The sequence below is a fragment of the Acipenser ruthenus genome, chromosome 12 (genome assembly GCF_902713425.1).
Source record: "Acipenser ruthenus chromosome 12, fAciRut3.2 maternal haplotype, whole genome shotgun sequence".
Taxonomy (NCBI): Eukaryota; Metazoa; Chordata; class Actinopteri; order Acipenseriformes; family Acipenseridae; genus Acipenser; species Acipenser ruthenus.
This window is the reverse complement of record NC_081200.1, coordinates 40,709,323-40,724,938: the sequence shown is the minus strand read 5'-3', so window position 1 is coordinate 40,724,938 and position 15,616 is coordinate 40,709,323. Positions and strand designations below refer to the sequence as shown.

At 39.4% G+C, this 15,616-nt stretch overlaps 1 protein-coding gene across 2 annotated transcripts in view; it reads right to left on the bottom strand.

Annotated features, from left to right (window-relative positions):
- The window catches only part of LOC117417119 (phosphatidylinositol 3-kinase regulatory subunit gamma-like), a 114,918-nt gene extending 103,368 nt beyond the window's left edge, over positions 1-11,550 (bottom strand). For both annotated transcript variants that reach the window (XM_034028944.3, XM_034028946.3), the window contains exon 1: positions 10,907-11,550. In XM_034028944.3, the coding sequence (XP_033884835.2) occupies positions 10,907-11,234 (328 nt within the window). In that variant the 5' untranslated portion in view covers positions 11,235-11,550. The remainder of the gene's footprint in view (positions 1-10,906) is intronic.
- Positions 11,551-15,616: the final 4,066 nt, after the last annotated feature.

Genomic DNA, 15,616 nt, shown 5'->3' with positions numbered 1-15,616 from the left:
CAGAGCCAATGTGATGCTCCCTCTGGCTCTACATATACCTCAGTGTATGCTTTCAATTATGTGGCTTAATAAAGACAATGGCAATCTTTTTCTTTAACAACACTGTAAAGACACGTCAGTGGCAAGAAAACTACTGTACGGGGCAAAGCAGCAGCAGCTCGGGGGAGCCTCCCTTACCATAAACATACAGTATACATTCTGCCAGTTCCAGCAGGCTTTTAACTTCATGCTTTCCACTGCATGCTGGCTTACGTCTGCATGAATTCATGTAAAACCTGCTATAACTGCACCAGACGTTTCAGGGAAAGGTTTCTCCCTGTGATTTACATCCTGCTGACAACAATGAGATGCTAGTGTTTATAGCGTGAGAAGGTCCATGCTGAGCGCATGAAACACAGTGCGCAATGTGTATTTGTACTCCTCTGTCTTCAGCAGGCTCACCGCTGCTATTGGCAAGGAACAGGCAAGGCTCTATTAACACCATGTGTGGAAATGCTTGGATTTTTTCAAAATATTTTTCAGACAACCTTTAAATCTTGACTGATGTGTTTACAACCATAATGGGTGTAGGTACATCTGTATCAAAACACAGAGCCGAAACCCATCTTTTAAAAACAAACCTCACAAGCGTTTGGCTACGGGACTACAACTTTCTTGAAGTCTTTTTCAGATTTTCAGAGTGCTTACACAGTAAAAGGTAAATATACTGTAGTTAAGCTAATTACCATTACTGACACCTCAATAGGTTCAAAGCCAGAATTCAAATGAGGGAGTAGGCTATAAATCTGAAGTGCATTCGAAATCGCAAGGATGGCAGAAGGGGCCACGAGGCCACTTTGTCATAGGGTTGCACCGAGAATTATAAAGAGGGTTCTGTTCTACTGCGATTAGAATCAGCTGTGGATTAGTTCCTGTACTTAATTCTTTCCAGAATTCTTAGGCATGGTATAGTCCAGGCAACAGATTGGATTGTATACTTGATCACATTAGATACTCAATGCTATAACCTGGCAACACTATTCAGTAACAGTAAAACAACATGTTGAAAGCCATGAATCATATTTCTCGGTACTATCCTTACGGAAGAACATAGCCATTTCAAAACATGCATTTTCATTAAGGATGGAATTGTTGCCAATTTAATTTAGGTGCAGCCTGTATTGTAACTGTTTAGCTTCACTGTATTTTATAAAGCATGAACTTTACAAAATGTACAGTACTTGTATGCCATAGTACAAACATGGCAAAGTGTAATAAAGCTTAGGTGTAGCAAAGCATTTGGAAGGGTTGGTAATGCCCAGCATTGGAAAAGAATGGGGAAAAAATGACACATTATGGGAGAACTGTTCAGGTAAAAACAGGGTCTTACAAATTAACTGATTTTGTTCTGAGAACAATGTGGTGTTTAAGATCTTGCTGCGCATGTAATACAGAAGCCTAGAGTACATCAAAATAAATATTAAACCCCTCTGGATTCAACCAGTTTTAACAACATATTGTGTTTTTAAATTTGAAATATGAAGCCAGTGCACATCTTCAAATGTCTGCCTTGGTTAACCTGATCAAGAGGTCCACCTGTCCATCAGATAGTAAGTAATAGTAACAGTGCAGTCTAGACTCCTCTTCAAAGACCATGCTGCCAGCACACTACCTGACAACCTGACAGCTTCATGTGAACAGCCAGCAGGAGTGTCCTTCTCCAGAACACTGAACATCTCTATCCAGGAATGCCATGACAAGCTGCTGACTGCTGATACATCAAACACCTGGCGCAGAGCTGCAAATGGTAATGTATCTCCTCACATCGCGATGCACAAAGGAACTAGGCTGGTGAAAGATACTGCTGGCTCATATATTTACATTGCTTGGCAGAATCTGATCAAAGTTTCTTTAAAATGTGTGAAATTCACAAAGCTTTACTTCCTCAGTTAATAAAAACCCACCGGCGCTGATTCCCTTCCAGTCTGTCAGTCACAATCTACCTGCCTTGATTTTGCACCAGTCTTTCTCTAAGCTTTAACCATACATTCACTCATATATATGTTTCAGATAGGGTTTTTTTTTTGTTTTTGTTGTTAAAAAGTCAGCAACGGTCTGGAACAGTTTCACACATTTCAATCTTCCATTTCAATCTTCTATTTCAACACTCTTTGTTAAATAAGCAAGTTAAAATAGGGTTTTGACAAAACAGTATTATCAACATCCTGAGTCCCCAGTAGCCAAAACAAATCTAAAAAAAAAAGAACAAGATGAGTCAGTCTGAGGAAGGCTCAATTAAAACAGAGGGAGGTGGGCAGAGGGATTGATGAATGTCTTCTGTGAAGCAGTCAGACAGCAGGGAGCTTGGTAGTAACAGGTTTCAAACAAGCCACTTGTTCTAAGTTTAAAAACTGAAGCAGACTCCCTGGACCTCTGCTGCTGAACAACATCAGGAAGGCATGTGCTTTGGTTGTTTTAAACAAAATGGGGTTGGGGTTAGGTTTAGTTTTAAGGTTAGTGTTAGTGTTAGGGTTAGGATTAGAGTTGGGGTTAGGATTAGATTTGTGGTTGGGGTTAGAGTTTGGATTGGGGTTGGGATTGGAGTTGGGGTTGGAGTTGGAGGTGGGATTAGGGTTGGGGTTAGGTTTATGGTTGGGATTGGGGTGTGCGTTGGAGTTATAGTCAGTGTTAGTGCAAGTGTTAGTGTTACAGTTAGAGTTAGGGTTAGTGTTAGAGTTAGGATTAGAGTTAGGGTTAGCTATGTTACGATTTAGCTGTGTTGTGATTCCAGAAAAGGCTGGCAGTTCCAGGGGTCACACAACCACTATAGAAGTACAGTGTTTATCACACCACAATAAAAAAGGGTGAAAACATTTTCAAATGGAATCTGACTTTACAGAGATAAGATTTTCCAAAATGATGGGGAAAAGTTTGATGTCCCACGGATATAAATGGATAATTAGTTTCAGATTGCCTGCTTGCTAGAGAACACCAATGTCGCCGGAAACAGTGCACCTCGGAATTCAAAGGAATGGTCATTTCCAGAGTGCGTGTTGTTAAACTAATCTAATTATTGACTGGAATTCAAATATAGTTCATAGCTAGTTGAGTCGTCCAATCCCCCCTCTAAACAACATCCAGACCCGCGGGCCTTTGTGAACCACTTTGCTGTTTGGTTGGTACCGTGACCCAGGCAGGAATGTTATAGTGGCGTCTATTCCAGGGGGTGTGGCCTCATCCTCCACTCAGAGCTCAGAGAACCAACCACAACAGCAGCACAGCGTCCCAGCGACTCCAGGCACGACACAGAAGGGAAACCGCAGGCAGTGACTGTGTCGTCAGATCTCAACCGGTCGACTCCCTCCGGCCCTATATATAGATATAGATAAAAAGTCAACAACACTACATTTAAGAAATAGTTATCCGATTACAAAAGTAAATGTGTTTACATTTCAACCTCCAGGACAAATGGTATGAGTCACTGTAAAGTTTCCCCTGCTCTTAATTACCTTCAGTTCCATTTACTGTATCTGCTTCCCTTCTCACTGTGTGGATGCACTTTCTCTTAGTAATACATAGTTACAATGTCATTTAAATTACCTTGAGGGCTATTTAAAGTACTTTGAAACGCCACATTATATATGTGTGTGTATATATATAAACACACACACACACACAGTCGCTGACAAAATTATTTGGGCATCCTTACATTAGTATTTTGTGTGCCCACTCTTTGCTTCCTTTACAGCTTGAAATCTTTTTGGTATTTTGAAACCAGTTCCTGGCATCTTTCCAGAGATATTTTTGCCCATTCTTCAACACATACAGCTTTGAGTTCTGCAATCGACTTTGGTTTCCTTTTTGCAACAGTTGCCTTCAAGTCAATCCATCTCAATGGGATTCAAGTCTGGGGACTGAGATGGTCAATCCATAACTGTAATCTTCCTTTTTTTCAGAAATTCCTTTGTAGACTTCACAGAATACTTCGGGTCATTATCCTGCTGGAGCACAAACTTCCGTTCAATAAGCCTTCTATCACTGGGTAACAAATGAGAGTGCAAGATGTCTTGATATTTTGCAGCATTCATTGATCCTTCTACAATACCATCACACAACCTCCACCATGTTTAACACCGGGCATGATGAACTTTTCTTTAAATCCTTCTCCTCTCTTTCTCCAAACATACTGTTGCTTTCTTGGTAAAAAAAAAAAAAAAAGTTATATTTTGGATTCGTCGACCATTCGTCGAACGATTCTACTTCCAGATTTTGCAGATTTTGCAGAAATATTTATTGGTCTTCCACACCTGGAGCTAGTAGTTCCTGTTATCATGTGTTTGTCAAGAATAGCCCACACAGAGTCTTTCTGCTATTTTTCTGGTAGTTTCTCTTTTTCGTTTAGTTGTATCACTGCCATTCTGAGACTGTACTCTTTAGTTTTAACCATTTTTTGTTGCTTTTTTTAATCACAAATTTCCAATTTATTTTTCAGCACTTGATTATATATTTATTCTATAATTATCATCAGGTGTTTGTTTTCAATCATGATAATTGTCAATAATTAGCAACGAATGGGTTTCATACAAAATATTTTGATAGCCCAAATACTTTCGTCAAAGTATGAAATTAGTTTTTGCATGTTATTTTTCATTTTATGCATGTTACATAATGTGTTGTTTTATTATAAAGCTGAATCTCTACTTAATAATAATTTTAACGGCAATCTAAACTAGCTGGATAAAAAAAAAGAGAGTTGCCAAAATAAAGAGCACACGTTTCCCTTTTTTTATTTTGTATTTTATTTTAGTGTTCAATCTAACTAAACTGGGTGAGACACAAAGCAAGTTCAAAACAGATATTTCAATAATCCAGCCAAGAAGTATAAAAGAAAGAGGAAAGGAGGTAAACAAAACAAAGACTAACACGAATGGTAACTTTAGAAAGAAAAGCGGCGTTGGGCCAAACCTGTGTCCCAGTTCAAGAACAGTTCAAACTGAGCCCTAGAGCACATGTAATAGAAAACAGTCTCTGCTTTAACAGGAGTTAATGAGTGGAAATACTGAGGAGGCCCACAATCACATGCACCAAACATCTTCCATCCAACTGCTCTGAGTGAGTAACAAACAAGACTTTTCCCACACTGCTCTTTAAAAATGTTATTACATGTTCCGAGGAAGGTTCCTTTCCAAACCCACCAGCCCTGTGACACAGTCTTCCTGCATACAGAAACTTGCTGTTTCTTCTGCAGAGTTTTGTTTAAGCCAGCGTTTTGTATTCTTAGTTTGTCCGATTCTACAAAACTAGCGCAGCGGTAGCTTGGCCTTAGTAAAAGTGAAGTGTAATAAAGTATAGTGAAAGCATGGTAAATCATAGGCATGATAAAGCATATTAATAAATATTGTAAACCAGTCTAATTATGGTAAAAACCCGAATGTTTATAATGTTTGAGAAAGTTTACCCCAGTATATACTGTTAAGTACTCGTCAATCAACATGAGGATCACTTTGGCACATATTGCAATACAGTAGGTGTTGGTTATTAGCAACCCTGATAAGGACAACTTTCAGTTATTAACAACATTTTCCCAGGATGCAATCCCGTCCCATAGACTTTAATATTAATGTAATTCTTATATTAGCAACCTCACGCTGCTTATTGACATCTTAATTACTCGTTGCCATTGCTACAGAGCGCACTTGCATGATTTATGCACGTACTTCATGCAGCTTTTATAACACACTGACTTTGCAACTGCATATTTCTGGCAAACTGAGGCAGAATCGTGGCTTTGAAACTGGCTATGAAGCTGCACGCAAAATTGAGATGGATTTACAGTGGGAGGTGGTACATTGTAAAAAGCAGATAAAGTTGGACAATTTCTTATTTTAAAAATGTGTTCTTTGGAATTGAGTGTAAGTACAACACATATTTTTATGTTTGCTTTACTCGTTGTAAGGACAATTGGAGTACATTGTGTAGTACTATTTAAGCCGACTCCTTTTTTTTGTTTGTTTTACACATGTGTGAAGTAAACAGTTCTATGTTTGGGTATTTCGTGTTTCTCAAGTTCATTTTTTAACACTGACATTTAAAACACATACATTTCAGTGCCATATTTGTACAACTACAGTGTTGTTGTTCCATATACATACACTTGAAAACATGGGCTTTTCGCTTATTGGCAACTTCCAGTTAATGACAACTTAATGACTTAATGGTTAATGACCGAGAGGTTGTTAATAAGTGGCATCTACTGTATATATATAATAAAATTTGTGGTCCCAAAAGATAATCTGCATAAAGCTATCAAGAACCATTTCAAGAATCGTATCTGAATCCCATGAGACACAATACACAAATTGTCCTAATTTAAAAAATCAGAACTGAAATGATGTTGCATATAAAAATAATGCATTGTAAATCTTGCCTCATGGTGTGCCGCTTGTTGGATCACATCATGTAATGCATGGGTGTTTAAGGACTGCCCCCTCCTTGTTGTGTGCTCTGCAGTACTGCTTACAAGGACAGAGACAGCCCTTTACTATAGTTCAACCCACGCCTCCGATGATCCATCAGCTTTTATTTTGTGCCCCGTAAGGAATGCTCACATTTCTTGGTTAAAATCTAAGCCCAGCGGCTGCCACTCATGCTGCAGTATCTCAGGTAATTAACAGTTTGGAAAGGGACGTGGTTATCCTGGGAAGCCCGACTAGCCTTGTGGCAATTTGTATGTGTGGAAGTGCATTTGCATGATGCACCTGAACATGTGGTGTGAACACAGAATTACAACACACAACAGACCATCAGAGCAGTGACTGCAAAGCTGCATCTAGCATTCTGGTCAATTTTTCCATAAGACGAAAATAATATGCAAATTTTACCAGTGACTCAAAAGACAGCATACTTGCCTCTCAGCCAGAAGATCAAAGGTCTCTAAATCTTTTGTGCAAAACCTACTTGGACATAGTGGCATGCTCCTGCTTGAAGCAAACCCAGATCAGTTCTTATTTGTGTATCCCAGCAGCCTGGCACAGCAGCCTCTTGTCAGAGGAACTGGACCAGGGGACCCAAGTCTCGGCAAAGTGCTACTGTACAGCAACAGGTTTGAAGTGTGTTTCAAAGGACAGCACGTCCAAAAGCATGCACCAGTACGACTATCAAAAAGAGAGAACTATTTGAAAACCTCAAACTTTCTGTACTGCTGTATAGCAACATCATTCATGTATTGGTTTTCATTGCAGTGAGCAAAATATAAACATTTACAAGAAAATATTTGACTATTGTCAACTCGCTGCAGTCTGACATGCCAATCTTACAATGCCTGGTTCTATACAAACACTGGTACAGTATGTTAATATTACCTTACACCACATTCCTTCACTAATACATGATATAGCTGTGGTTGAAGCAGGTGTTGATCTTCCATTGAGTGGGGATATACGGCAGGCAATGTTACAGAAGATGAAAAAGCCCTGTCCTCCGTATTGTTTATCTTTCGTATACATACTTGTGCAGAGATACTAACATCCTCTTACTACTGTCCTTTATTTATTGGTACTTGATGCCAATGCCATATCGGAAATAGGCTTTTCCAATGTAAACACACTAGTGTTAAGAACCAGGTAGCAACAACCACTAAGGAAAATGGTTGACTGTGACATCACCACTGCAGTACCCCATAACTTCATTACAAGACTATTTCAATGCAAACATCTTTAAGAGAAAACAATCGCAAGACGTTTATTGTAACTTGTCCAAGTCATGTCATCTATGCATAATCCAATGCATTTCCTATCACCATTACCCCATTGTGATTTCAATAACCGTCTATCAGAAGTGAACACCTTAACATTAACTTATTTGTATTTATTTTTGGGGGGGCTGTGTATTGGCTTGTTGAGGTTTGTTAAAGGCAACTAGCAGGATATTTGGTAGATTTATTTCGCTCCCCTAACCTCCAGGCCCAGACAGAAGCTCTTTTCTATTTCCCAGACTGACAGCTGGCACCCTGAACTCCAGCTGGCTCCTCTGGTTCAACTCGCACAGCGCACAGCGTGCCAGGATGCAGCACAATGATCCCATTGAGGAGACAGCGAGCCCTCTCTTCAGCCCAGTGCAGTCAAGTGATGTTGCAGACAACCTGGGACAGGAATGCAGAAGAAAGGCAGGAATCGACACCGTCCCTCCCCAAAAGGAATGCTCAGCAGCTTCCAAAAAACACAACTATAACTCAAGTAATAAACTGATTTTTTAGCTGTATCTAATTCTTCAAGGTTAATTATGTGAAATCATGAAACCACGTATCCAGCCACAATAAAAAGCAATCTACAACACAAAAACACACTATTCTACCTGAAACTAATCTTGTTGGTATAGTCTAATGTTGGAATACTCTGAAATAATGTATCTCTCCAATATCCATTAAATCGATATTGTAAACTACCAGTATCTCCTTATTCAAATGCGTTCAGTTAATTGCAGCAAATGCACAATTGATTGCCACTTGCATTACACTAAAATCATTTCCCTGGCACGCCACTGAAGACATTTAAAGTTGCTGGCTCCATTGTTGTCGAGGGAGTCAGTCTCTGAAAGCCATTTTAGAACCACTGTTCCAAGTACAGTTCTGAAGTAAACATTTTGGACTAACTACAAACCCAAAGTCTGCAGCACCAAAAAAAGTCAAGACCACTCTCAGCAGTGGTCTCAGACCACCCACGAAGGGACAAGGCATGAATAAGCCTTTGTGACTTTTCTTTCAGTATTTCTAAATTTAGCTCTATTGACTGTTTAATAGTTATGGATGAGCTTGGAGACTCAGCTCCATAGCCAGGACCAGGGCTTTGGCATAATGACAGAGGAGCAGGGCTGTCAAGCGTGCCTAGTCTTTGAATAGGTGATATCTGATGTTGTTATCTGTCTGATGAAATATACTTGTGTGCTTTGCTCAAGCAAGATATATATAGTTGCATAACTGCATGACACAAACATTCAATATTTATTTGACTACGGTTCTATTAACAGAGCCTCGGGAGTGAAATTGGCTAAAACCTTCCCCTCACATTTCATTATTTTTTACATTAACCGCCTGAAGGATCTGCCCATCTAATGCCACAGAAATTCAAAGTGCCAATTACCCACCATCTTCAATCGATGCACCCCTAACAATAACCCTGCACCTGGTATATCAAAAGAGTGACTGACTGTGTCTCACATCATTTCTGACACTGCCATCTGGACAAATCTCCTCATGTGGACAAAACTGCTTTCTGTGCACAGCATCATTAGCATTATTGCGTGCCATTTCAAAACACCCCACACAGCCAGACAGCCTGCTCGGTGATGAAGTCAGCATTCTCTGGGAGAAGGCCTAGCCGCACAAGTACTCAATGTACCTTGAAAGTACATTGATAAAGACACATGTTACCCCGACCTTCTGTACCAAGGGACCCCACAGTTCGGTTTTCGTTTTCAGGAAAGGCACATTTTGCTGCTGTGGCTTGGGCAGAGCACCAGGAGGAGGGTGGTTTGTTGGAAGAAGATGTTCTTCCAAGGCAAGTTCGTCAGCTCCAAACCTTTGAACTCAGAGATGACAATTTGGGCGTGTGTCTGATGATGACAAAAGTAGGTGGTTTCTGCTCAATTGACAAACCATTTTAAATCTTTATCAGGAGTTGGAGGGGGGTTGGAAATAAGACTATTGCATAGCAGCTTGTTCCATTCCTGGTTTTACTACAAGTTGAATATGACACTTCTGAGATGGTTGCCAATACACTGTGGCTGATCAAGTTCGTAGTAAAAAAACTGACTGGGTGAAACCTGGGGAGGCACAGGGTCACTAACACTGACAGCAGAGTCTATAACTCTGGATGAAGTTTCACATTTTACATCTACAGTCACAGATCTACCGCAATGGTTCTGTAGGGTGTCGTTTCTGTTATTATTATTATTATTATTATTATTTATTTCTTAGCAGACGCCCTTATCCAGGGCGACTTACAATTGTTACAAGATATCACATTATACATTATATCACATTATACAGATATCACATTATTTTACATACAATTACCCATATATACAGTTGGGTTTTTACTGGAGCAATCTAGGTAAAGTACCTTGCTCAAGGGTACAACAGCAGTGTCCCCCACTGGGGATTGAACCCACAACCCTCCAGTCCAGAGTCCAGAGCCCTAACCACTACTCCACACTGCTGCCCTATAATTGTTGAATGTGTTGCATAAACTAACAGAGACCTTGCTGCTCTCTCCTCACCAGCATGAGAACATCCATTGGCCTGCTTATTGTGCACTGCCCTGTAAATTGTTTAATCAGTCACACCCTTCCATAGGGGTAACCAAAGCAATAATGTGAGTTCAAAACACAGACAAAGGAGTGTAGTATGCATGCACTACAGCAACCAACTCCGGGCAGGGGAGGAAAGAGGAAGGCTGGGAATCAAAAACAAATAAAGAAACCAAGATGCTGCCTTTATATTCCTTCAAACACCAAAAAAGTCTGCAAGGTTTATTTTCCCACATTTAAAATGAACCACAGAAATCCCACACAGCAACATTGCTGCTTATTAGATACACACAGATGATTGCAAGAATAAATAAATAAATAAACATACCTCCTCCCAGGAACACCCAAGATATTAATTCACACGTGTTGTACAAGTGTACACATGGTTAATACATAAAGATATTGATTGATTGATTGATTGATTGTTATCCCTTATTGCAAAGATTATTTTTGCTTGCAAAACTCATCAGAAATATATCCCCCACCAAATGCTATACAAAATATATTGCAAATTATATATTTTTTGAATCCAGCGCTTTTTTAACGACACACCATCAATGCAGTAAAACAGTACCAAACAACTTGTGTAGCTAGTGCAGACCCCATAGAAAACGCTACTCACTGCCCGCCTGACTGGGTCCCGGCGCAGAGGTGCCAACTGGCGTTGGGGGAACCGGCCTTGGTCTGGGCTTTGGGTTCGTCAGAACTACCCTTACAGGTCCAACATACTCCACGTAAGTGCCGGGGAAGTCTCCATTGTCCTTGGTCCTTTCGTTTGTCCCGCTGAGCCACCCCCTTGGGCTTCTCTCGTCGCCCTCCTGATAGTCAGACGTCACCAGAGCCGCTTTATTAACAGTGAGGATGTCACCGGGCTGCAAAGAAATGTCATCGCCACGGTCCTTCTTGTACTCGAACAGCGCACGGTAGTGGAAGCCAGCTTCAGAACACATCGTTCGCGGCTTGCATCCACTTGCAAATTGCGTACGGTTAAACTTCTTGCACAGGGCACAATAAACTATTTTTTGTTGAAGCACAGTACGAAATCGTGTATAAATAGTCCGTGTACAGCAGGTAATGTCTACGGCGCGACCTGTAAATTCCGTGCGCTGTGAAACTACCGTACGAAAGCTTTTTATCAACAAAAAATATTATAATTACCTGCTTTGAAGTTTTCAAAAAACAAAAACAAACAAACAAACAAACAAACAAAACTTCTGTTCACTGCATGTTGTAAAACACGGGCAGTTAAAAAGAAACCGCGTTTATATAGAACTACACTTTTAAAGTAAAGTGTAAAAAAACTAGTTTATATATCTATATATATATATATATATATATATATATATATATATTTTTTTTTTAAAAAAATGTAATTATGAATACTTCCTTAAAAAAGGGTGGTCCGTCTTACTGTCGCACACAGTCACAGAATTCTGCGGCAGTGTTCCACAGATGTTTATTATTTAAAGATCGCAGACATCAAGGGCTGAATTTGCTTAGGTTATGCTTTTGAAGAGAATTTAATCCAGGTGATCCGACCACCCAGTTGTTACCATCCACTTGCGCTGGTTTTTTGAAAGCATAAACCACGTCGGGGATACCTGCAACAGCAAATTAATTCAGAGTTAAAGAATTGCTATATAATTAATTTGCAGTTTCACGTTTTTGTTATTGTATTGATAAAGGCACATTAAACAACAAAAGCAACTCCTTTAACGTTTTATTTAAATCTACCGATTAATATTCAATGGATTCAAGAAATTAATAGTTTTAAACGTCATTGAATATTAATTAATTTGGACATCATGCCCATTTTAACGCAATCTGAAATGTATTGTAATGTCACCATTTCTGATTATACAAAAATAACCCTTCATATAAATAAAATAACACCATCTTTATGTAAAAAGCATAGAAGAAAATAAGAAAGCGTTCAAAACGTGTGCATATTTGTGATAAAACACAAACAAACAAAAAAACAATAAACACCAGCGTGCAGGGCAAGAATATACCCGGATAACTTCTGCAGTAACAACAGCTGGGGAAATAAATAAATACAGTTACCTTTTTTGAAAAAGAAAGTAGCCTGCTCTGTACACTAAGGCTGGGCTGTCCGTGTAGTATTAAATAAATGATATTACGATTTCATCATTTGAGAGCACCGTATTGAGTTTGACATTGTCGGCTGCAGCTTGTCTTCACTGAAGTTCTGCTTAATCCGAGTCGGGCAGCTTTAGCACTGCCGTAGAGTACTGTGTTTATATGGGTGATGTCAGAGACCACACCCCCCTCAGTGATAGATTAAAGAGTAAACTCGCAGCAGCATTAGGCTGTACTGAAGCAGGTGGAGAAGATGCGGTGCACTGGATCTGAGTGATTCCATGGACAGGGATGGAAAAGGCGACCCGGTTAACACGTTTCTCATTACAGTGTGAAGTGACAGTGCAGGAGTTTGGTCAGAGGTTAACGCTTGTCTTATAAATAACAAATCAAAGCATATATTGTGTCCCCCTTTGTTAGTAATAAAGGTAGATTTAAGGTGTAGGATGTTGGTTTTTATGATGTATGATACCCTGCCTAGTCAAAATGCAAAATCATACCTTTCAACAGAGCTCCTACCATTTTTAATGAAAATCAGAAGCTGACTTGTCAAGTCAGTGCACCTCTGGTGGTGTAGGTTTTGACACTAATATGAAACATCACGGCAGTTAGACAAGGGACTTGGTACATAATACTCGCAGTATATTTGCTTGAACCAAAGTCATTGTATTTATCTTGCTCCTATTATTACTTGTACTGTGATACTTGAAATGTATTTGCTTACGATTGTAAGTCACCCTGGATAAGGACGTCTGCTAAGAAATAAATAATAATAATAATAATAATAATAATAATAATAATAATAATAATAATAATAATAATAATAATAATACCATATTTACAAACAGAGTTATGAGGGTAGGTTTCATCTTCATGCAGTACAAATTCAAACCATTAATTTGCAGTTATGAGTTCAAAATCCAAATTCTGTCTGTCTGCCTGCCTGTCCGCCCGTCCGTCTGTCTGTCTCTTGCGTTGCCAGCCAGTCATCTGGAAGTTCTTCCCATTTTACAGAATTACAGTAGTTTGTGTTTCATTCCTACTGCTGACAATGTCTGTTCCCACATAATAATGATAGCGTGGTAACCCCCAAGCCTGATTTATGATGCTATGATGTAACTAAATATACAGACGGTGTTTATCTGTGTCTGAGGGGTACTGATCAGCTCTCCTGGGAAGTGATTGAGTGATTATCTGGGTCATACTGCAGGGAGGTATGGATGCTAGAAAATTTCAGGAACTCTTTAGATCAAGCATTTCAGCAGACTCCTTGACAAATGCTTCAGCTAAAAGTCTTTTTTGATGTCTTGAAGCCTTGACAACAGTGAGAAAGGTTTCCAGTGGAAAGGTTTGTGAAAGACCAATACAGAATCGTGGACTGCTCTATTACAGTAGCGTTAATCGGGGTTTGTGAACAATTGCACCATTTTATATTCCTGTGTAAGTTGCAAAACTAGAAATAACAGGTCTGATTTCTGGTTTTGTTTTACAGTAAATCCATCTTGCCCAAGTGCACAGAGCTGAGGATAGAGCAAGGGAAGCCCAGATGTGAAGGGAATAGGAAATATCTGCACCGATAGCTGTGATGGAGACTCGGGTTTGTCACAGAGAATCACATGGATGAGAATGACATGGGTGACATTCACAATGTTACCCTTGTAATAGCCTTTCACTGGTCTTTATGCCAAACTGCAACTATTGGGAAAGGAAAACAAACATTGTACTAAACTAGGAGCAAAGTACAGAGGCAGGATTGTGAGGGGTTTTGAGATGCGTGTTACTGTAGTCACAACACCATCCCCAGTGCATGATTTGCTGTGTTGGTATTTTGGGATGGATGGCATGTTCACACATCCACAGGGTATTGATTATATCTCCCAGAGCTGCCATAGCCAGACAGGGACCTCCAACAGTGATTACTATAATTGCTGCATATTTAATGAAACAGGTCACAAAACCAAGCCTGGATGCCAAGTGTATAATTCATTTAGACCTAGGCCTGTTGAAACCAGCCATTCGATTACATGCAAAACACAATCCCAAAGCAGCAGAAATCAATACCTTCATCTGCAAACCAGTTACACTGTATTCAGTTTAAACTACACTCAGCTTGTTCTAAATTAGTTTCAGAAAACTTAAAAAGGGCCGTTGAAAAACAAACACGAATAGAAATCTGCATAACCCATATTAAATATTGATTACCTGTAGGGAAGATATATACCGGTATGTCTATATAAAATAATGTAAATTCTACCCTTAGCCGCAGAATGAACTTGTTTAAGCTAATGTAATATTCACATTTTAAAATGCAATGGTAAAACTTGAATGCATTGTTAGTTATGAGTAACGTTTGACCCATCACAGCATATAAACCATGTGTGTGTAATATATACAGAGCATCAAAAGAAACTTAACACATTTATTTAAAAAAAAAGGTATATAAATGATGGACATTGACTAAATGTTTTTTTTTTTTTTTCTACAATGCAACATTTAATTTCCCAATATAGATTCATCTTTTAAAAAAAATAAAACCCAATGCATAACTGTTTAGCTAAATATGTTTTGAGTAGTGTCAGTAAGAAATGCATTCTTATTGTAATATAGTAACGTTTTACTGAAAGCTACTTTAAGAAGCATCAAAGTGTGAGTTTCACTGCTCTAGTTAAGCTGAGGCAGGCACCACAGATATCTAGAGACACATCTGCTTTCATCCTGGCAGCTTTTAAACGCAACCCAAACAGAACAGAACTGTCTTCCTAATTATCATTTCAACATTGCAGAAAGGCATACCAGTGATAGAGATTCTTCTGAGATAATACACACAGGTCTCACTGGGTGGGGAAAGTGCTTCTAAGATAATACACACAGGTCTCACTGAGTGGGGATAGTGCTTCTAAGATAATACACACAGGTCTCACTGAGTGGGGATAGTGCTTCTAAGATAATACACACAGGTCTCACTGAGTGGGGATAGTGCTTGTGAGAGTCATGTGATACCATGCTTTCTCGTAAAGTAAAATATACTGTCCACAAAATAAAGACCATGAATTAAGTGGACAGGAATGGGGGTTGCTGGGATAGTTGTGTGCCCAGGGCTGGGCTGAGTCCATTAAATAGGACAGCCAGTGCTTTAGAGTGACGTCACCACACTGTTAGGAATTACAGGGAGCAGCCAGAATCAATATTTCACAGAGGAATGAGCTTTAACAGGATACTGGCTGAAGGCCCC